Source organism: Mustela nivalis (genome assembly GCF_964662115.1).
Source record: "Mustela nivalis genome assembly, chromosome: 8".
Classification (NCBI taxonomy): domain Eukaryota; kingdom Metazoa; phylum Chordata; class Mammalia; order Carnivora; family Mustelidae; genus Mustela; species Mustela nivalis.
Genome location: NC_139027.1, coordinates 81,637,395 through 81,660,410, shown reverse-complemented (window position 1 = coordinate 81,660,410; position 23,016 = coordinate 81,637,395). Strand labels below are relative to the sequence as shown.

General features: G+C 42.1%; 1 protein-coding gene across 1 annotated transcript in view; it reads right to left on the bottom strand.

Moving 5' to 3' along the window:
* Positions 1-205: 205 nt before the first annotated feature.
* Positions 206-23,016, bottom strand: part of IL1RL2 (interleukin 1 receptor like 2) — a 34,993-nt gene continuing 12,182 nt past the window's right edge. Inside the window, exons 7-11 of the mRNA XM_082747139.1 lie at positions 15,615-15,744; positions 14,709-14,845; positions 12,855-12,998; positions 3,481-3,642; positions 206-1,756 (exon numbers count right to left, since the gene is read on the bottom strand). Coding sequence (XP_082603265.1) covers positions 1,389-1,756; positions 3,481-3,642; positions 12,855-12,998; positions 14,709-14,845; positions 15,615-15,744 — 941 coding nt within the window. The 3' untranslated portion in view covers positions 206-1,388. The remainder of the gene's footprint in view (positions 1,757-3,480; positions 3,643-12,854; positions 12,999-14,708; positions 14,846-15,614; positions 15,745-23,016) is intronic.

Sequence of the window (23,016 nt, the reverse complement as noted above, 5' to 3'; positions counted from 1 at the left end):
AAGGCCACCTGTTCCCGCTCTCTGCTCCTGCCCATACATTCCGCTCTTTTCTGCAGGCTAGGCTTCCTGTTCTCCCAATTCACCCCTCCTCCTCCCCAGTCCTCCTCCCCTGTCCTGCCCACTGGCTGACCCCCATCCAGTCCCCATGGACTCTTCACTAGGGCCATGCCTTAGACTGCTTGGGGCACTATTGTGAGATACCATAGGCTAAACAAAGGAAATTTATTTCTCACAGTGATGGAGGCAAGAAGTCTGAGAACAGGTGCCCTCGTGGTCAGGTGGGGAAATTCTTTCAGGTAACAGACTTCTTGCTGTGTCTTCACATGGCCGAAGTGGCAAGGGATTTCTTGGGCTATCTCCCATGAGAGTACTAATCCTATTCAGGAGGTCTCCTGAATAGGTCTCCTCTGACCCAATCACCTCCAGATGGCCCTACCTCCCAATACCATGACATTGGGTGTTAGGTTGGGTGTTAGGACGGCAACATGTGAATTGGGGCAACATAAACATTCTGACCCCAGCAGGCCACTTGTTAGGACTTGATGTCCTCAACCATGGAATGAGAGTGTTGTACTCTATCTCAGCTCCTCAGGTCAGGGTCTTTGAAAGTAGTGATGAATTTCCAGCTAAATTTTAGCATCAAAAATCCTTGTGCCTTGTTAAATCATAAATGCACCTATGATGAGGGGATGCGGGCTAACCTAAAGATTTCTTTGTTTTATGTGGACTAGAATTGCATCATCTCGGTGTGCTAATTGTGTCTCTCATGCTGCTCAAAATCCCAGCCTTCAGAGGCCAGCTGGAGAAAGAAATGAAGTGTTACTTATTTTGATTGGAGAGATCAAGTCTTTCAAGGCTGGGGCCCAAGAGGAGGGTGATTAATGGGCAATCCCAGTGGGGCCACACTTGGTCCCCACTGGTCTGTGTGACCACTACATGGCTTCCAGTATCCATGTGCTAAGATTATGGTCAAGAAAAATTGCAGTTCTTGCCAGCCCTCTCCAAGCCCACAGATTGCCTCCTGCCATCCCCTAACTTCTGTCTCTGGCCCCACAGATGCCACACCATGCACCTAACTTCTTGACATCTCACCTGCCAGTCTACAGTCTCCATGTCCCATTCCCCAGGGGCTCTGTGTATGGGGAGTGCCCATTAGAGTCCATAAGTGAATGAAGGCCTTCTGGAAGGGTGACATCTCTCCCTAAAGAGGGAGCTCTGACCCAAACAAGCAACAGACAGAGGTCCTGCCACAACAAGGACACAACGGCAAGCTTCAAGCCGACGGCTAAATGCCAGGCATCCATGCCATCTGTGAACCACCTCACACCAACAATGCCATCACAGGTGACCAACCCCATGTCGGGCCCCCACTAGCCAACCAGGAGGGGTCAGGACATGTGCTTCAGCGGCTGGGCGGAAGAAGATGGTGGAGGCCTTTTGGGTGGCATGTGGTACCTCACTTTTTTCCAGAACTTGGTCTTGGCACACTGTGACTGTTCTGTGAGGTCCCCACTCCACTGGATGGCCCCGTGCTTCTGCTTGATGTACTGAATTGACTGCGGCATGGCCGTGTAGTCCTTGACCTTCTCTAGTTCAATCAGGATGACCTTCATGCCATCCTGGATGAGTGCATTGTAGACTGCAATTTGTTCTTCCGACATGTTCTTTAACATGTCAAAGCTCAGGGATTCCGGAACTAAGACAATAATCAGCCTCCGGCATAGCTTGATGTTTTCATCGATGACGTTGGCCACTGCTGGAAATAAAGAAGACGCAGACTATTGCATGAGTGAAAGAGCCTAGATTCATCTCTGAGAATATTAGAAATGGGTCCTGGAAGGACAACATGGATTTTAAAATAAATGTCACTTAGGAATGGATAACAAAAGTGGTTTTGTTTTGCTTTTTTAACTTTTATCATATCCTCTGTGAAACCTTCCTGATTTTCCCTGAAAAAAATTGGTACTTTGTGTTCATAAGTTGTATTTTTTTGGTAGTTGGTTGCTGCGAGGTCACTTACCTCAGCTCACTGGCTGCACCCACAGACTGTGACCTACTCAGAAAAAGGGTTTTATCGTACCTAACTTTTGTCACCAACTTCACTGAAGGACTAGTATATACTAGATGATAAACACATTTTTTTAAATAAATATATTTTAAAGGGACAGGAAAAGTGTAGATAGATCAAATGCTGTATTAATCTTTGTTTGTGTTTTCTTCTTGTGCTATAGCTAGCTAAATGCCCAGGATTTATAGGACTAACTTCAAATTAGTAATACTGCCTGATGATTTCTTGGGGGTAGTTCTGGAAATATCCAGCTATGGATGAAACTTGGCCTTTTTTAGCAATAAATAGTAACTTTTATATCCTCCTGATTCTTAGAATATAAAAATAGACTGTGACCTCCCCAAGGTCATGTTCTTCTTCTCTTCAGTTTATTTTTCCATTGCTTGTGCCTAGAATATTACCCGTCATATCGCAGGTGCTCAATAAATATTTGCTGAATAAGTGAGTGAAAGAATATGCTTATGAAATCTGAAGTCTTCCCCATGTTTACGGCAAGCACTAAATCAGATTCTCACTTCCTCATGGAGGCTGATCTTATAACTTGAAAAGATGTGGGCTGAGATGTGGTTTCTCCCACCATAGAGATAAGAAACTTAAAAATCCAAAGTACTTGGCCACCTCCCCAAACAACGCAGAGTGGGCCGCTACCAAATGCTCTAATGTATTCCTCTTGGCTTCCTCTTGACCAAGGAAGGAGGTTTATTTCAAATTTTAGCCATTTGTTGTATAGCATCCCAAGAAAGAAAACATGTAGGTCAAGAGGGAAACTTTATCTGTCAGATGTCTAACATGCGCTAAGCTCCATACGGGTCTCCACTCAGATTTTATCTCACTTCATTCTCTCTCCCGAGTCAGGGAAGCCCTCTGTTCCTCATTTGACAGATGAGACTGTTGAAGCTCAGAGATGTCACCTACAGTGCCCAAAGCTACACTCTTGTTCGATGGGAGACATAAATAAATAAATTCTATTTTATTTATGTAGGAGAAACCTGGGTAGTTAAGGTTTATAAAATCATCTTTAAATATGAGCTGGTTTACATATTTGAACTGATGGAGGATACTCAGCAGTTAGTCTCACAGACGTGAGGGCAAATGACCTCTTTCTACCATGTGGTCTCTTGGCCAAGGCTGGCATTGGTCAGCTGTTCATGTTACTCATAGTGAGAGTCACATTATTTCAACCAGGAATCCCAGTTATCCTGTAACAGGAATGAGCCCCAGAGAGAAGAGAGAGAACTGGTCTTAACTTGGCTCACAGACTGTGGGCTGAGGAGGTGCGAGACTCTCCGTGGTTCCATGGGGGAAGGTGAGCAGAGTCTCCCAAGCCCTCCCCACCCCCATTTGTGAAGTGAAGGAAAAGAGACTTCCCTTTCCTTTCTACCTGTGGCTTTGAAACCTCACTTAAAACATACCTTGTCCAGGAAATTCATCCCTGCCAAATATAAATAATTTATATCCACACTGCCTCTCCAGCACCTCAGGCAGAATCTTCCACACCAGTGTGTCTACCTCATGGCTCTGGATTTCTCTTTGAGGTTTAGGGTATAAGACATAGGCATCATAGATCTTGCCATCTGAAAAGGAAATGGGATAAACTCATGGAATTATTCGTACCAAATTCTCTTAGGTTAACAGGAGCAAAAATCTGGCTTGCTCCCATGAGGTCCTTTTCCCTTAGGTTCAATGACGTCAGAGTGATCAGCTGGCTCTCTTGGTGCCAACGTTGTGATACTAGGCTTCTCATTCTCTCAACACTTTAAATATTTCGCTTCATACTCTTTCACTTGCATAGGTTCTGAGGACAAGCTGAACGCAATTCACATCTTTGTTTCACGATAGGTAAATTGTCCCCCCCACCCCTGGCTTCTTTTAGGATTTTTTTCCTTATCTTGGATTTTCTGTAATTTGAAAATGATACCCCTAGGCTTTTGTTTGTTCATCCTGCTTGGTATTCTCACAGCTTCCTGGATTGCAGTTTGGTGTCTAACATTAATCTGGGGAAATTCTCAATCACTAGTGTTTCAGATACTTGCCTTCCTTTCTTTCTTTTCCTTTGGTATTCCCACTACATATATGTTACATTTTCGGTGGTTGAGCCACACTCATTGGATACTTCATTCTTTTTTTTTCCTCCAGACTTTGTTCCTTTTGCTTTACAGTTTTGGAGGTTTCTAGTGTGATAGCCTCAAGCCCAGAGATTCTCTGTTCAGCCATGTCCACTCCACTAACAAGCCCATCACAGGCAGTCTTCATTTTTGTTACAGTTTTGTGGGGTTGTTTTTTTTTTTCCTAATGGCTAGCTTTGTTTTTAGTCCTTTTTAAGATTTCATCTCTCTGCTTACATCGCCCATCTGTTGTTGCATGCTGTCTGCTTTTATGCATTAGATCCCTTGGCACACTAATCAGGGATGATTTAAATTCCCAGCCCGGTAATTCCGATATCCCTGCCATTTCTGGCTCTGATGTTTGCTCTGTCTCTTCAAATTGTGCATTTGCCTTTTAATATGTCTTATATTTTTCTCTGAAGCTGGATGGAATGTACCAGTAAAAGAAAGTGCTATAAACTGGCTGTTAGTAACATGATGGTGAGGTGTGGAGGGAGGGATGTGTTCTACGGTCCTGTGATTAGATCTTTTAGTGACTCTGGACTATGAACTTTGCGAACATTTCTCAGTCATTTATCCCCGCTTAGATGCGGCAGGATGGCCTGACTGGGCTGGAGTTGGGTACTTCCTTCTGTGCAGGTCAGTTAGGCTCTGATAATACCCTAGCAGGTAAGGCTTTCATTAACTAGTTCATCCTGAGGGCAAGCCTTGTTAATAAGAACAGAGTGCTCTAGGATATTTCAGAATGATTTTTCTCCTCCCCCTGCTGGAAGCACAAAGAAATTTTTTCTTAGATATTTACAGTAAGAACCAGGTCAGGCTTCTAGAGGGAAAACTCACAAAAGTGTGGGTTTCCACCCCTTATGACTAGGTCTCCTGAAGAATTTAAGTCTCAGATTTGTCCACATTGAACCTTCAATGATTTGTCAGTTACAGTTGCTACTCCCAACACATTGGCACTGACCTAAGAGGAAGATGGTCCTTTCCCCCTTATATAAGAATCATTTCTCCAAGATCACACAGCCCCAATTCCAACCTGACTCCTTTGACTTAAGATCACCAGTCCCCATGGTGAAAATGAGAATTGAAAGCAGGAGCTTCCATCAATGTCACTCGGAATGGGTCCTGTGCAATGGTGAACTGCCATAACTGCATAAGGCAAAATGGGTCCAGCCTCTCGTGATTCAGACTCACTAGTGAATTTCGTCACTGCAATTGCATATGGCATTATAGAGACCAGGCCTCTGAGTAGACTCCAGGAATCTGTTGTACAGTATGGGGACGTCCCACACAACAGCATATTTCATCATCACCAAATGAGCTAAGCATCTATTGAGCAACCAACCGCAAGTAACAGTCACTGTGCTCACCCCTGAGCAGATGAACAAGACACAGGATCTAACTGGAAAGACCATTCAGAGACTTGGAAATAAAAACATGAGGTGCTACAAGATAACATGGCAGAATGAACAGGAGAGACGGAAAGAAATCAAACTTCCATAGCCTGGAGCTCTTGCGGAAAATTCATAAAGGATGGAGGGCAGTTCCTGGATTTTAAATGGTTTAGAAAAAAATGAAGTGGAAGGTAAAGAGGCCAAGAAGGGGGAGAGCTTGACAAGGGCATGGAAGGGGGATGCTTATGTTCTACTCAGGGGTCATGTGAATGAGTAAGAAGCTCTAGCAGAGATAGAAGGTTCTAGTGAACATCTGATTAGAAAATGTGATTTTTTTGAGCCCCAAGCTATTAGGAAATTCACAGCCAACCTAAGGGGACCCAAGAAGAAGGCTGTCTTTTATTCCCTGTTCATGGGATTTTGTTTGAGTGAACAGACTTGAAAAGAAAGGTGGCTCTGAGCCCAAAGAAAGAATACTTGTATACTTCAAGTTTTCATCTAAATAATAGTACAAACGGTCCCCAACTTAGGAGGGTTCGGTTTATGATTTTTTTGACTCTATGATGGTACAAAAGCAATACATATTCAGGAGAAACCATACTTTGAATTTTGAATTTTGATCTTTTTCAGGCTAGTGATATGTGGTCCTATCCTCTCTTTGATGCTGGGCAAGGTAAAACGACACAGCTCCAAGTCAGCCATGCAATCCTCAGGTTCAACAGTCCATATACTAACAACCATCTGTACCCACATACAATGCGGTTTTCCACCTTCAGGACAGTATTCAATCACATTAGACAGTCAACCTTGATTGTAACACAGACTTTGTGTTAGATGATTCTGCCCAACTGTAGGTTAATATAAGTATCGAGCACATTAAAAGTAGGCTGTGATGTTCCGTGGGTTACATGCATCGAATGCATTTTAAAATCATGATATTTTTAACTTATGACAGGTTTATCAGGCTACAACCCCATTGTAAATCAAGGAAGAGCTGTAGTTAAAATGTATCCAGAACTTTAGAGTTTACATGTAGCCTTTTCTCATTTTATAAATCTCATACCAACAGATAAGAGACAGAGGCGGTCTCTCTCAGTAGTTGCCAAATGTCTGAATGAAATTGAATTTTATAGAGGCTCAAAGATGTTCTATCTAGATGGGGGAGAGAGAAGTTTTAGATCGTGAGCCAATCAGCTTTTTAATAAACTGGGGTCATAAAGCAAGTACCAAAGGGATGATGAATTTGTGTCTGGAGTCTGCAGAAACCCAACCCAGCTAAATCTCCTTCTGCAACGTCTTCAACGTTACTAGTCTAAACCACCACTCCGTAAGTGGGTATTTTTCTGAATTAAATTTGTTGTCATACTCTTGACTTTCTATAGCCAGAGGCTATATGAAAAAATATATATATTAAGATTTCATAAAGGCTTTATTTTTAAACATTTTAGAAAGAATGTAAATTTCCTTAAAATCTTGATAATATTTCATCCTTTTATGATAAAAGATTGGTTGGGTTGGTACTCTTCTCACCACATAGCAGACATCCTGAATGAATACAGTGATTTTTGTCTATAAATCTGTGTTTATCACCACCTCTGTCAGAAACCCTGCCACTCATGTCTCTCTTCTCTCAGGCTCTTTCTCCTTCTTCCTGCTCATTAAAAAACAATACAAAACAAAAACCTATGTTTGCTAAGTGAATTCTCTCTTTTGACAGTGTTCCATGTTCCCTGCTTTTCAAAGAAAAGAGAGGTGCAGACTCAGAGACAAAAGAGAGTTGGTAGTGAGCAACTCTCACACATTTTAGAAGGTAAAAATATAAAATGCTACCCTCTTTTTGGTCTTTTTTTTTTCTTTCTAAGCTTTTGAGTAGAAATGTTACCTTGGTGGCTCATTCTTAAAATGCAGTGGGTTCTCATAACTTTCAAATTATCAATCTATCATTTATTCGCCAATATAGCAAAAAAAAAAAAAAATCAAGCTTGAGGCCATTTTTCTTTTACCGTCAACCTGTGGTTTTGAAGGGCGCTCTCAGACAACTTCCTGCCAGCTTTGGCTGTCATAGTCACGGTGAGGGTCACATTGGTATCCTCGGATTATGGGAAAGAACGCTGAGACAGACAAGGCTATGTTATGTCTCTGGCCTTTGAGCAGCTAAGTGGCCAGCCTTGATTCAAACCCAAGTCTACCACTCCCTCTGGTGTGGCTGAGATGAGAATTGGGTGGAGGAAACATCACAAAGTATATCCCTGATTAGTCCTGTGCAAGTGTGTCAGATTGCATTTTTTAAGAAACTAGCCCTAGCCATATTTCCAGTTCCACAGGCTCTTTCAGAACTGACCACACCCCCGATAAAGAGGTAGAATCCATTTCCACTCCCTTAAAATTGACTAGGACTCTGTACCTGCCTTGACAGATAGAATGTTGTAGAACTGACTCTAAAAATTCAGGGTCTGAGTCATAAGAGAAAGAATGGGTTTTCCTGGCTCTCCTGTTCTTGAAACACTAGCCCCTGGAAACCAACACTAGCCCCTGGAAACCAGTCGCCGTGCTGTGGGGAAGTTCAAAGTAGCCCACACAAGAGAGACCACACGGAGAGGCCACTGGGGAGAGAAACTGAGGTCACCAACTAATAGCCAAAATCAAAAGGCAGTCCTCAAGCGGGGTGCCCAGACATTGTGGAGGTGGCACAGGCCATTCCTGCAGTGCCTGTTCACATCCTGACCCAAAGAACCCATCAGCAAAATAAATGGCTGCTCTATGCTACAAAGTTTTGAGGTAATTTGCTTCCCAGCCATAGTAACTGTAACAGCAATTGGGAAGGTAACAATGGGCAATAGATTAAGATGAGTCTGACATGCCCCACCCCCCCCCCAACTGTCTATCTCACCCAGAAAACTATAGAAATGTAGACCTACTGGTAAGTTTTTAAGGAAAGGGCCTGCTGGCAGATATCCCACAGTCTCCCTCTATATAGTGGATAAACCTAGATAGTTCATCTAGGTTCTGGCCAAGCTCCTTTTTTCTCCTGAGGATATTCAGCCCTAATTTTGATGCTGAAATGTCTGCATGTGCCTCTGTGGGCCATTGGCAGAAACACAAGAGTTTATGGGCAAGTATTCATGTTTATGAAAGATTGCTAATTCCTTAATTCCTTTTATGTTATTGCTAAATTTCAAACCTAATCAAACTGGACCCAATGAAAAATCAGACAGAATCAATCTGGCCTTCACATAAGTGCTTTGACATAATTTTATGAGGTTTGGCCTTTTAGCCCTAACATGGAAGACACTAGAAGAAAAGTCACATTCAACATGCTACCACTTTTACCACAGGAATGTTGCCATAGATAAGATTCATTATATTACACCCTTTAAATATGAGGACTCCCCACAAAAACTCTACCTCCGAAAACAGACCCAGAAGAAGCCACATGCTCTCATAAGCAATTGAAGAGTATTTGTGAACAACACACAATGCATCTTGTCATTGCTTTTGCCTTTACTTCTAAAGCCAACTCATCTTCAAAAAGTGCCCAAGACAGAGGACATGAACAGACATTTCTGCAAAGAAGACATCCAGATGGCCAACAGACACATGAAAAAGTGCTCCATATCACTCGGCATCAGGGAAATACAAATCAAAACCACAATGAGATATCACCTCACACCAGTCAGAATGGCTAAAATCAACAAGTCAGGAAATGACAGATGCTGGCGAGGATGCGGAGAAAGGGGAACCCTCCTACACTGTTGGTGGGAATGCAAGCTGGTGCAGCCACTTTGGAAAACAGCATGGAGGTTCCTCAAAATGTTGAAAATAGAACTGCCCTATGACCCAGCAATTGCACTATTGGGTATTTACCCTAAAGATACAAATGTAGTGATCCAAAGGGGCTCATGCACCCGAATGTTTATAGCAGCAATGTCCACAATAGCCAAACTATGGAAAGAACCTAGATGTCCATCAACAGATGAATGGATCAAGAAGATGTGGTATATATACACAATGGAATACTATGCAGCCATCAAAAGAAATGAAATCTTGCCATTTGCAACAACATGGATGGAACTAGAGCGTATCATGCTTAGCGAAATAAGTCAAGCAGAGAAAGACAACTATCATATGATCTCCCTGATATGAGGAAGTGGTGATGCAACATGGAGGCTTAAGTGGGTAGGAGAAGAATCAATGAAACAAGATGGGATTGGGAGGGAGACAAACCATAAGTGACTCTTAATCTCACAAAACAAACTGAGGGTTGCTGGGGGGAGGGGGTTTGGGAGAAGGGGGTGGGATTATGGACATTGGGGAGGGTATGTGCTTTGGTGAGTGCTGTGAAGTGTGTAAACCTGGTGATTCACAGACCTGTACCCCTGGGGATAAAAATATATGTTTATAAAAAATAAAAAAATAAAAAAAAAAGTGCCCAAGATTTGTCATCAGTTCTACCCCCAAGCTTTATTTTACCATTGTACCTTCTGTTCACTGTACCTATTTTGTTTTTGTTTTTAACTGTTGTGTTCTACATGTATATTCTCCACAAACCTATTTGGAAGGTGGTGAGACCTACGCAAATCTCTCTAGATGTATAAACTAACACTTACATTTTTGTACATGCATGCACACCTGGAAGGAGAATTTTTAAAGTCACTCCGATAATTTACTAGAGAATATACAGAACCCATGGACTAGGGCTGGCGATAACTCAATAAAACTGAGCTATACCCACCACCTGTTACTCATGTTATAAAGCCTAACTCATCCAGCTGGGATAATAATTTATCACAAGAAGGACACAATTTATCTATTTCTTCATTCCTATTGCCACCCCTTACTCCACAAGCTCCCCCCATAACTCAGAAAATATCCCCCAGGGACACAATGCTGGAAGAAATACCAAACTGGGACAAATCTTAAGTCTCATCACAAGCTCATTGCCAAAGCCAACACTCAGAGAGGAATTTATAGGGGTCGTTCTCATAGATGGAACTGTAGAGATTAGACATTTAGTCAGAAATTATACAAGCACTTATCTGAATTAAGAAAAATAAGGAGGAGGGGCGCCTGGGTGGCTTAGTCCTTAAGTGTTTGCCTTCGGTTCAGGTCATGAACCGCATCAGGCTCCTTGCTTGGCAGGAAGCCTGCTTCTCTCTCTCCCACTCCCTGTGCTGTGTCCCCTCTCTTGCTATGTCTCTCTCTGTCAAATAAATAAATAAAATCTTGGAAGGAAGGAAGGAAGGAAGGAAGGAAGGCAGGCAGGCAAGCAGGAAAGAAAGAAAGAAGGAAAGAAAGAAAGAGGAGCCCTGGCCGACTGAGCTCCAATGCCCAAACTCTCAGCCGGAATTTGGGATGGAGCCCGGTCTCCGCAGAGGGTGGGGCTCCCTAAGTCTGTCATCTGCTCAGCTCCCCCTGCTCTGGGTGAGTCACTATTCCTTTTTTCTCTTCCTGCTAAACTCGACCTCACCAGCAGGCAGCTACACCAGCCCTGGGTTCTCATGCCCCTGGGAGTCCCAGTGAGTCAGGGAGTGAGACACGCACCAGGACCAGAGATATGGGAACACCACTGAAGTGTCCCCAATGTCCCTTCAGTCAGTAAACAGAGAGCAGGCGGGCCACTCATGTGTGTGTGTCAGAAAAGACAAGTGGGGGCATGCAGGTCTCCTCCATCACATTCATAGGTGGGAGCATATGCACAGGGTGGCCCTGTGGGGACCACAGCCCCGAAGAGAGAACCCACATCCAGCCGAAGGGCCTCTGGACTGGAGGGGATTTCAGCGGCATTGGACAGGCACAGTCAGGTCTCCCTGACTGGATTTGGCTCTCAAGAAAGAACATGCTGCTTTCTACACTGCCCCAGGACTAACCGTTTTGAATTCGGAAATTTAGCTTAGAATAAAGTCTGAGTTAGGACAGCTGTTTTCTCAAACTGATGGGCAACAACTTGTGCTGCATGCTTTATATGCTTTATATATCCCTGAATTCCCACTCCAGTCCTCATCGCTCGTCTCTGGACCTGAGTGGCATAGATGTACATATTTCTGTGCACGTGAAGCACAGGGACTTCTCTCCGCCATGTGTTAATTTCCCATCCAATCAGGGGACATTACAGCAGACTATTACTTTTTTCCAAGGCCTTAATAGATCACAACGATTCTAAGACAACAAGAAAATAGCACAGAATTTTAAAAACACACTTTTGCGGGGTTAGAGTTTTGGAGGTGGGGGTGCCTGGGCGGTTTAGTCAGTTAAGAATCCGACTCCTGATCTCAGTTCAGATCTTGATCTCAGAGTCATGAGTTCAAGTCCCGAACTGGGCTCCAGGCTGAGCTTGAAACCTACTTATAAAATGCAAATAGAAAGGAAAAAAACACCACAATGGTGGGAAGTACCTGTTCCTCAGAGTTTCAGGATCACACCGAGGCATTTGTGTGTTGAGATGGATTGGCAGGACGGGAGCTCCACAGACCAGACTGAAACCTGGGGCGCAGTGGCCGAGGCAGCTGGCTTTGGCCTTCGGACTCCAAGGTGCCCCCTGGGCCCCAGGTCCTTGCTCAGTGCCGTCCTGGACGTTAACTCAGTTATTCCTATGACACTGTGAGGGCAGGCTCTGAACATTTCCTCTCCGTCCCCACTTCCTCCCTTCCCCCCTTCCTTCCTCCCCTCCTCCCTCCTTTCTCTCCTTCCCTCCTTGCTTCTTTTTTTCTCTCATTCTATAGCCAAGAAAGAGAAGAACATTCAACACTTCCTAAGATCACATGGGACTAAGTGGAGAACCAGATGCAAACCCAGGGCTCTCCCCAGCCTTGCGAGTCAGCCACTTAAACCTTTCTAGAAAGAGCTCCTGCCACAGGCAGCTCATCTCCCTCCATAATGTCAACTTTGCTCATGCCCCGCCCACCCCACCCCGCCCTTGCGTTGAAGATGCAGTGCGGGTGGGAAGCCCTCTGTCGCTCTAGGAGAAGCCGTCCTCTTTGGAAAATAGCAGTAGGTGCGAGAGCTCTCCAAAATGGTCACAGTGGGGCCCAGAAGTTGATGTGCTTCTCCCGAGCAAAGATTTGCTCTGTCACAACCAGGCTGCAAGCCTCATTCGACTGAACAATGCCTGTGGCCATGAACCAATGGTTTCCCTGAAGCATGAGACATTCCAGGGAGAGCCCTTCCTCCCAATTTGCCAACAACATTATAAAGGCAAGCTAGTAAAATAGAATGAAGTGTATTTACAATGGTTATACAGATGAGCGGAAGCCAAGGAGGAGGCAATCTGCCGTGGTTGCCCGCACTTACCTTCTTTGCTCCCGGGAGAATGGAAAGCGCTTCGATACCAGAGTACAATGTCGATCTTAAAAATGCTGTAGAGGTACATGACAGACGCTGTTGCCCCTACCAAGGCGAAAAGTCCTCCTATCAAGTAAGCTTGAACATTCGGAGCTACAGACGACAGCAAATAAAGATATAAATAATCCAATAATAATGATAATACAAATGCCAAATGGACACATGCTAGAGGTCGATGAGGATTCTGCTTAAGTATTTTCTTACAGTTAAATATAATAGGTACATGGGAGTAGAATAATCTGGTGGAGCCTGTGAATTTCAGGAAGGAAACGTGCTCTTAAGAACCTGGGGAGGGAAATTCTGCAGAAGTCTGGCTCCTCGTGGTGGCCACAGCTGAGCTTGAGGGCATGAGGACTGCTCTCAAAACACACACGCTGCCAGGTCTCACTTAGCCAACACTACTAGACTCTCCCGATGTACAGCCTTGAACATGCTTATTGGAAGACCTTCCCCAATGGTTCTGTGGCACAATCCTGATTGTTCCACTGTCATAACTGCTTTCACAGGCACTCAAAATTGACAGCACGATGCCTGTCATACATAAAGAGCCATCAGCTGTCTCCCCTGAAAACCTTTGTTGTCTCCCTGAGATTGGCCGAGAGCCAAACTTCCCCCCTTATCCTCCCTGTGCCAACAAGGTCTGCACCAGGGGCCTGCTTGCAAGGCACAGTCTGGGAAAGGGCAGAAAGGGTGTCTACCCCTGCTCTGCTTTGCAAACACAGGGCAGAGCAATTATGGCAAAAGCAGTGGGTGGGAGATGATCAAGAAGGAGAACCTGTTCTCCTGGAATGTCAAGTCCCTGCAAACAGGCTCAGGCTCCTACACATCCCAGAAGAGGAACAGCACAGCTTTCTCCCTTGCCACCGCCCAAGACCAGTGATGGCACAGAAGGAGGCTCTGGGAAGGAGAGAATTTGGAAAGAGGAAGAGGGACAGAAGAACAGAGGAAGAGAAAGTCTCTCCATTCTTAGAACCCACCGCATACACCACTTCCTTTTTCAGTCCCTCCCTGGTGTTCTAGTCTCCACAAGAAGGTGTGTATGCATATATGTGTGTATAGGGGGGCAGGGGGTAGAAGGGAAAATTCTCTTTTCTTGTGTTCAAATGTGTTCAAAGAGCACAATCATTTTTTTTTAAATACTCCCTAAAGAGCTTATCACGACCTGCCCTAGGTCACACCATGTTGCAAACAGTTTGAGATCAAAGACACCCCATGCACTACTATATGTCTTTAAATAAATGTCACGATAAAGCACAATAACTAAAATGCATTCTGGGTCAACTGAAATAGCAATCCATTGATTAAGTCGCAGCACAGTCAAGTGGATCTTCCCTGATCTGATCCTGACCACATGTTTGAGCCTCTAGCTTCTAACTCTTAGATGGATCCACACTTTCCTCCCATCCTTCCACTTCTCTCTGTCCTTCCCCAGCTCTTGGAACAACAATGCCACCTTCCCCTTTGCAGGGACCCAGGTCTGGAAAGCTATAATGTATAGACTTCAGAGATCTTGGTACTGCAATGGTCACAGTAAGAAGACCGTGCCGTGCAATATTTATGAGAGTCATAAAGTCCCTGGTAATAGACAGGAGTGACAGCCCAATATTCTTGAGTTGGTCACTCATTGCCTTCAGGAACACTGACCTCCCCTCTGCTCTAGAAATGAGATCAAAACCATCAAATGCCAAACGAGAAATTAATGCTGAGTTTCCCTACTGAATATTGCTTTACTACAAGGAGACACTTGTCTCCTTGTCATCATTTTGAACCCTCTGAACAGTGTGTATTCCTCAGAACCATTACCTGGGAGTTTTAAAATAAAATATGCTGCGGACACTCCAGCATGACAGACAAAAGGATGGCCGTAATCTTCCATTTTCACTTCCAAGAAAGTTATGTTCACTGTGTAAAATATATCTTTCTGGGAAAAAATGTGAGACCTGTAAAAGAAAGGAGCTAATCATTTATACATGAGTCCTAGTTCCCCAGTATAGCGTATCATCTTCAGTCTAGAGAATAAAATTCTCTCTCCAGAGAACACTTTGGGCTATCACGTTACCCTGAGAATGCTTCATGGACTAGCTAGGTGAGGTGCATGGATGGTGGCCATTCCGGACTTGCATTTTCTTCTGGACAGGGACAGACAGCATCCTCAGCCTTCCAGAGACTTCCCCTGGTCATCTCCACTTAGGCTAACTTACCTACTCTACATGGGCCCAACACCAGTTCTTCCATCCCTTGGACTAGTGAGTCTTGCTTGATGCCACCCCAATTAGACCACAACAAATTGGGTTTCTACCACACAATTAGTTCATGATTAAGTCCTGTTTCCCCCGCAAGAGTCCCTGTGCTGCTGCCCACTTTGCTACTGAAGCCTTGAGGATCCATGGGTCATGATATAACGAAATAAGAATGAGGCTGGTTTTAAGGACTAGCTGAGAGAAATTGATTTTGTTGCGTGAAGCCCATACTTGATGTTTTGCCTCATGTGTGTAACTAGGACGTGAGAAGGTTGATAACGTGGGCCTCACACTTCTCTGAACCAGAAGCTCGGCCCTGCACAGCACTAAGGAGATCTTTGAGAGACAAAGCCAAAGAGGGTTGAGGAGTCATTGAGGAGCATCTATAAAAGTAGAACTCGCAACAAAATAACTTAAGTGAGGAAATTCTTGTCAGCTTTTAGGGAAGCCAGAAAAACACAACACTCACTCAAATCCTTCTCTGATGCGTCTGGATTCATTATAATAATCATCCACCAACATGTTATTGACTCTCCAGCACCGGAGATTTGTATTATCCCTTGTGTCTGTGATATTGCAGTCCACAATAAGAGGGGAGCCTATTAAAAAAATTCATAAATGTTACATGAAAAGCCTACCAAAAAGTGGTCACCTAAACAATATCCTGAATATCATTTGGTTATCAAAAATTCACCCCGGAGGTCAATGCTCCTCTACTTTATTCTCTCCCTGGACAGAGATCACAGGCACAAGGACACTCTAGAATGTCTATTTTGTAAAGAGATATCCATGTGTGGCCAAATATCACCAGCTTGGGACACAGACACTACCACCAGTCTTAGGAAACTTAGCAAAGAACTTTACAAAGTATTTCACACACATCATCTCCTTCAGTCTTCTCACCTTCAAACATTCCTACGATCAGGAAAGAGGAGGCTTTACAGATAAGAACACTGAAGTTCAGATTAACTGGTGACTGGCCAAAGGTCACATGTGAGAGAAAGAAACTTCCCCAATCGTGACCCCTCTTTGACCCCATCACACACAGTCACGAATTATATTTAATAGTTTTTTTTAAAGATTTTATTTATTTATTTGACAGATAGAGATCACAAGTAGGCAGAGAGGCAGGCAGAGAGAGAGAGAGGAGGAAGCAGGAGCCTGATGCGGGGCTCCATCCCAGGACCCCGAGATCATGACCTGAGCTGAAGGCAGAGGCTTTAACCCACTGAGCCACCCAGGCATTCCTATATTTAATAGTTTTATATTTTTATTTAATTTTTATATTTATTGGTTTTCTATTTTTATTTTGTTTTGCTCCCTGAGCCTAATACCTTCCATCTATTTACACAAAAAATTATTTCTACACAATCTATGTTTCTTTATTCTAGGTGGAATTAAGTGTTTTTTTTTTGTTTGTTTGTTTTTTTAAATCATGAACTACAACCCATGTAGAGTAAAAAGTAGAGGACATAAATGCAAAGCACTCATCCATACCTCTTTGACCCCATCAGGAAACAGTAGATTGGCCGGAAATCCAGAAGACTTCCCCATGCCCGCCCCTTGTCTACTTTATCTAACACTTCCGCATTCACACTTGAACTGTAGCTTCTGTTGCCCCACGTTTTGTTTGTGATGCTCATCTGTGCTGTTGCATGTAGCTCTACTCCACTCAGTGAAGAGAATACACTAGTGCATCTCTATTTCTTGTCCTGCTGCTCCACACACACCTACATCGCTGTAGTGTTTGCCTCAGTGTGAAGACTGCTGTGAGTTCCCCACTGCACACCTCCTGGGGCCCCAGTACACACCTGTCCTGTATACACGCCTGTGTCTGTGACGGTACACATGCTCATCTACTGGCAAAATCAGTAGATCGTAGGTGATGCATATCTTCGACTTTAAAAGAGATGCCACATGGTTTTCCAGCGCGGCTGCACTGATTTACGCTCCCACCAGCAGTGTAGACGAGCACGTGTAAGAGGGAGGACTCAGCAGTATGTGGTGTTGTCAGTTTATTTTCGCCAGCTCGGTGTGTGTTGTGACCTCACACCTTGGATTGAATTTGCGCTGCTCTAGATGGCACCTGCTCCACCACGTTTTTAGACCTACGTTGGCCATGTTGGTGCCCTCTGTTGTAAACTGTCACAGCGGTCTGCTTCACCTTCTGGTAGGTGGACTTGTCTTTCAATAAATGTAAGTTCCTATGTTTGCTGTAGTCATACTTGTCAAATTCTACCTCAAGACTAGCATTGAGGGGTGCCTGGGTGGCCCAGTGGGTTAAAGCCTCTGACTTCGGCTCAGGTAGTGATCTCAGGGTCCTGAGATTGAGCCCCGCATCTGGCTCTCTGCTCAGTGGGGAGCCTATTTCCTCCTCTCTCTTGGTCTGTTTCTCTGCCTACCTGTGATCTCTCTCTGTCAAATAAATAAATAAAATCTTTAAAAAAAAGACTAGTCATTGACTAATATGTCTTTATTTTTTTAATCTTTCCTTACCCCAAATCATGAAGGATTTTTTCCTAGAAATGCATCATTCTGACTTCCATACTTAGATCTACAACTCACTTGAAATTATTTTTATAAACAGTGTAAGAAAGGGGTCAAGTTTTTATTTTATTCCATATCTTGTCCCATTGTCAAGTCCCACTTGTTGAAGAGATCACACCTCTCCTAGTACAGTGTCAGCCTCACCAAAATCAAGGGCATAATATGGCAGATTTATTTCTGGGCCTTCAGTTCTAACCCACTGTCTACCTTGTATCAGAACTATACTCTCTAAACCATGGTAGCTTTTTATTAAATCTTGAAATCGGGAGGTACAAATCCCTCAGCTAGTTATTTTTCATTAAAAGTGTCTTGACTATTATTCAGTCTTTACTTTTCCATACCAACATTATAATTAACTTATCAAATTCAGCAAAAACTAAACTCTGTTTGGCTTACCCTCAAAACAAAGGAAATGTGTTTAATAGTTCAGTCTTGAGCGTGTTGTTTCTTCTATAGGCTTCTAAAGATTGATTTTTAAAAATCAGATTAAGGGCATTCCCTTACATTCCTAGTTTTAGAAGAGTGTTTTCTTTTTAAATAATAAATTCCTAGTTCAGGTGATCTAAATGACTTTTCAGTATCTATAAGTGTATTATTTTTTCTCCTTTGGTTTGTTATGTAAAATAAAAAAGGATGACTTACATAATATGAGGCAAGTTAGCATTGTTTCACATAAACCCACTGAACCATAGTGTATCACTCTTTGGTATGCTGCTAAAATAGATTTGCTAAGAATGGGGGTGCCAGGTGGTGGGTATTATGGAGGGCACGTATTGCATGGAGCACTGGGTTTGGTACATAAACAATGAATTCTGTTACACTGAAAATTAAAAAAAAAAAAAGAATGTGCTTAAATTTTTTCATCTGTGTTGATGAATGAGATTGGCCTGAAATTTCCTTTATAACGATGTCCTTGTTGGATCCAAGTGTCAAAATTTTCCTGACCTAATAAAATGAGTTAACAACTGTTTCTTCTTTTTCTACTCTGATAAACTATTTAAATCTGTTGGAGTTCTTTATTAAATGTTTCGTAGAGTTCACCAGTAAAGCCAGGTGGATCTAGAATTTGGTTCAAGACAAGATTTTTTATTTCTAGTCATATGCCAATTTTGAAATCTGTATCTTTTTGTGCCAGATCCTATGTGCTGGTTTTTATGGAAACAGCCCATTTCTTTTTAGATTTTCAAATTGTTTGGCACTAGGTTTTCCAGAGTGTTCTTTTATGACCTTTCTCATGTGTATATGATCTATGGTGATGGTCTCTTTTTCCTTCAGATCGTGCCTTCTCTCTTTTCTTAATCATTCAGGGGCTTAGCAATCATGTTCCACTTTTCAGAAAACTAACTTCTTTCCTGTTAATCCCTCAATTGTATGCTCATTTACTATTACACTATTGTCTGGGATTACCGCTCCCCTTGTTTCTCACATTTTGTTGGATTCATTTTGCTTCTCCTTTTCTGTCTTCAGGGGTGAGCTTGCATCTCATGGATATTTCGACTAGCTTCCTTTCCTAATTCAGGCTATTAAGCGTGATCTGATCAAATTTTTGTATCCCACCAGTCTTGGTGTAAACTTTTCATGAGTATTCATTGTCAAAATATATTCTGATTTCTACTTCTGTCCATAAGCTATCTAGAGAGTTTTTTTATTCTTGCTTTCTATAACATCTAGCTTTACAGTCCAATATACAGTTGATTTTATTAAACATTTCTTTTTTCTTTTTAAAGATTTTATTAATTTATTTGAGAGACAGGAAGCATAAGCTGGAGGTGTTGGCAGAGGGAGAGGAAGGAACAGAGCAGGGAACCCCATGTGAGGCTCCATCCCAGGACCCTGGGATCATGACCTGAACTGAAGGCAGGCACTTAACCAACTGAGCCACCCAGGCCTCCCTTTCTTAAACATTTCATTTTGCTTAGAAAGAATATGTAATCCGTAGCAGCTGGGCTCGAAGTTCTATGATATGAACATTAGGCCATTTGTTGGGCACATTTTTTTTGTTGTGATAGGGTGCTCTGCTTGCTTTGTTCTACCAGAAGCTACCTTGCAAATGTCATTATTATTATTCCATTATTAGTGTGGACTTAATCCTAAACTGGCTATGTCTTTCTGCATGTATAAACACACATGCACAAACACATACTTTTAAGGCCATGCTATTATGTATCTACAGGTTCATTATTGAACTTTTAGTCATTATGAAGGATCTCTGTTCACCTCTAATAGTAGATTCTACCTTCAGATCTACTTTGATATTAATATAATTATACCAACATTATCTTGGTTAGTGTTTATACCATATATCATTTTCTACTCTTTTCTCTTCCAGCATCTTGTAAACAGCCCAGAGTTCTGATTTGTTCTTTCAAATCCAGTATGACAATCTTTATTTGGAGTGTTTAGTCCATCCTGAAATTGGTGATCTGATCAAATTTTTGTATCCCACCAGTCTTGGTGTAAACTTTTCATGAGTATTCATTGTCAAAATATATTCTGATTTCTACTTCTGTCCATAAGCTATCTAGAGAGCTATATATATATTATATATATAATATATATATATATATAATTATTTTTTTTGTAGCATCTGTCCTATATCTGTCATTTCCCTCTTGCTGTCTTTTGACTCCTTCTTTTGGATTTCCTCTTACCTTCCTCTTGATTATTTTTTAATTATTCCATATAATGCTCTATCTTTGAAATTATTATTATTTTAGGGTTACCCTAAATATTAAAACAGAGATCCTTGAACTTATCAAAGTCTGACATTATTGATTATTTCTATCCTCTTCTAAGAGAATGTAAAGTCTTAGGATGCAATTGCTTTTAGCCTTTTCCCAACAGACAGGCAAAGGCAGTTGTGAATTCTAATTCCATATATATTTTAAATTCCATGAACAGTCATCATCATTGCCTCATAGAGTCAAGATTCATTTGGATTTACTCACTTATTTTTGCCAACATTTGCTCCTTCCTTCCCTCCTCCATAGCTGATTCACAATCTAGAAACATTTCCTCCTGCTTCAAGAATACTGTAGTAGCTCATCTGGCGTAAGACTGTGCTCAACAAATTTTGTCATTTTTAGTTTGTCATATTTTCATGAACTATAAAATTAGCAGCGCTTTTTTTTTTCAGCAGACAACCTCCACTCTTTCCATCAAAAATTCAAACAGTGGGCTTACTGTTGCGCATAGAGGATGGGTTTTTTTTTTTTTTTCCTCCTCTCCTAACTTTTAAGATATTTTTCCTTTGTTTTGGGTTTTCTGCAGTTTCACTTTGGTATTTCAAGGTATAGGTTTGCCTTTATTTGTCCTGATGAGTCTCCTTAGCTTACAGCATCTTTGAATTAATGTGTCTATCAGTTTGGAATATTCTCAGATTATCACCTGAATAATACTGTCTCTGCTCCCATTTTCTCTTTTCTCTTTCTTTGGGGATTGCAATTACATACATGTTAGCTCTGTGTATCCTCTCTCTCTCTAACCTCTGTATTTCTTAGTCTTCTGTCTCTCTGTGCTTAATCCTAGGTATTTTTTTCCTGACCTATATTTTCGTTCAGTAACTTTTTTCAGGTGTCTCATAAGCTTCTAAACCTTTTATTGAGGGACACCTGGGTGGCTCAGTTGGTTAAGCAGCTGTCTTCAGCTCAGGTCATGATCCCAGCATTCTGGGATCCAGTCCCACATTCGGCTCCTTGCTCAGCAGGGAGCCTGCTTCTCCCTCTGTCACTCTGTCTGTCTGTGCACTCGCTCTCTCTCTCTCTCTCTCTGACAAATAAATAAATAAAATCTTAAATCCTTTATTGAGTTTTGGTTATTATATTTATCAATTCTGATATATGATTTGTTCTTTTTCAAATCTGATATGGTCATTTTTTAAAAGTCTACAGTTGTCTTTTGAAAGTTGCGATCATGTCTTTTCCTTCCTTAAACATGGTAGGCACAATATCTATCTCTCTATCTGTCTGTCTCTATCTGGGGCCCTGGGGATCTGTTTCTGTTGTATGAGGTTTACCATCTAGAATATACTGAGTCAAGACTTATCTGTGAAGGTTCTGAACACATATTGGCATTTCCTTCTACAAAGCTGATACCAGTCCATTCATTTTTTACCTACTTAGTAACTATTTCTTGAGCATCTGCTTTGTTCTAGAAACTGTTCTGAGCACTAGTGATATAGGAAGGAAAAAAACAAACAAAATGACAGCTCCTAAGGAGCATTCAAATAGAATTAGAGATACCAAGACAAAATATGTGGGGTAGTGATAAGTACTTTACTGAAAACAGAGCTCAGGAAATAGAGCATGATGGTGAGTGAGGTGTGCTTTGTTTTTGTTTTTTAAGATGTTACCTATTTCTTTGAGAGCAAGAAAGAGAGAATGAAAAGGGTGAGGGACAGAGAGAGAAGTAGGTTCCCCACTCAGCTTAATGTGGGGCCCAATCCCAGGACCCCAAGATCATGACCTGAACAGAAGTCAGGCGCTTAACCATCTGAGCCACCCAAACACCCCTGAAGGGTGCTGTTTTAATGTGGTGGTCAAGTGAGATGACATTCATTGGAGACCCAATGGAAGTGAAGGAAGGGACCATGGAGCTGTGTGGGGAAGAGCAATTCAAGCAGAGGGAAATGCATATGCAAAGTCCCTGAGGTGGAGATGTGCTTGAGATATTCAAGGAACCGCAGTTATATCAGGGCGATCAAGTGTGAACTTATCAGTGTGAGGACTGGCAAGGGGAAGTCAGCCGTGGAGGGCCATGTTGGGAATGCAGGGACTGTTGAATTTTATTTTGGGTGAGATGGAAAACCATTGAGGAGCTTTAAACACAAATGTTTTAAAGGGATCGCTTATATTTGTGGCTGGTAATGTATTAGAACACCCTTTATGTTATACTTGCTAATATTTGGTATTTACATGTTTTAATCCTTACCAATTTCTAAGATACATATCATTGTTTTCATGTCCATTTCTTTTATTTCAGATGAATGCATTTTCATACTCTGTTAGTCTTCTTTTTTTCCTTCTGTGAATTATTCATTTACCTCATTTGGATTATTCTAAGTCCTTGATTTGTTGATATTTTTGTACAGAAATGGTATTACCTGTTTTGTGATGTCTCTGTCCCAAACATTCTCTCTTAATTTGTCATTCACACTTTAACTTTATCATTTTTACTATATACAGACATTTACAGTTTCTATGTGAGTATAATTTTTAATATTCTGTTATTTCTTCCACTGATTTTATGCATAGAAAGTACATCATTCTGAGGTTAGGTATAAATTTATCTCAGTTTTAAATGGTACTTCTGTGAGTATATTTTTA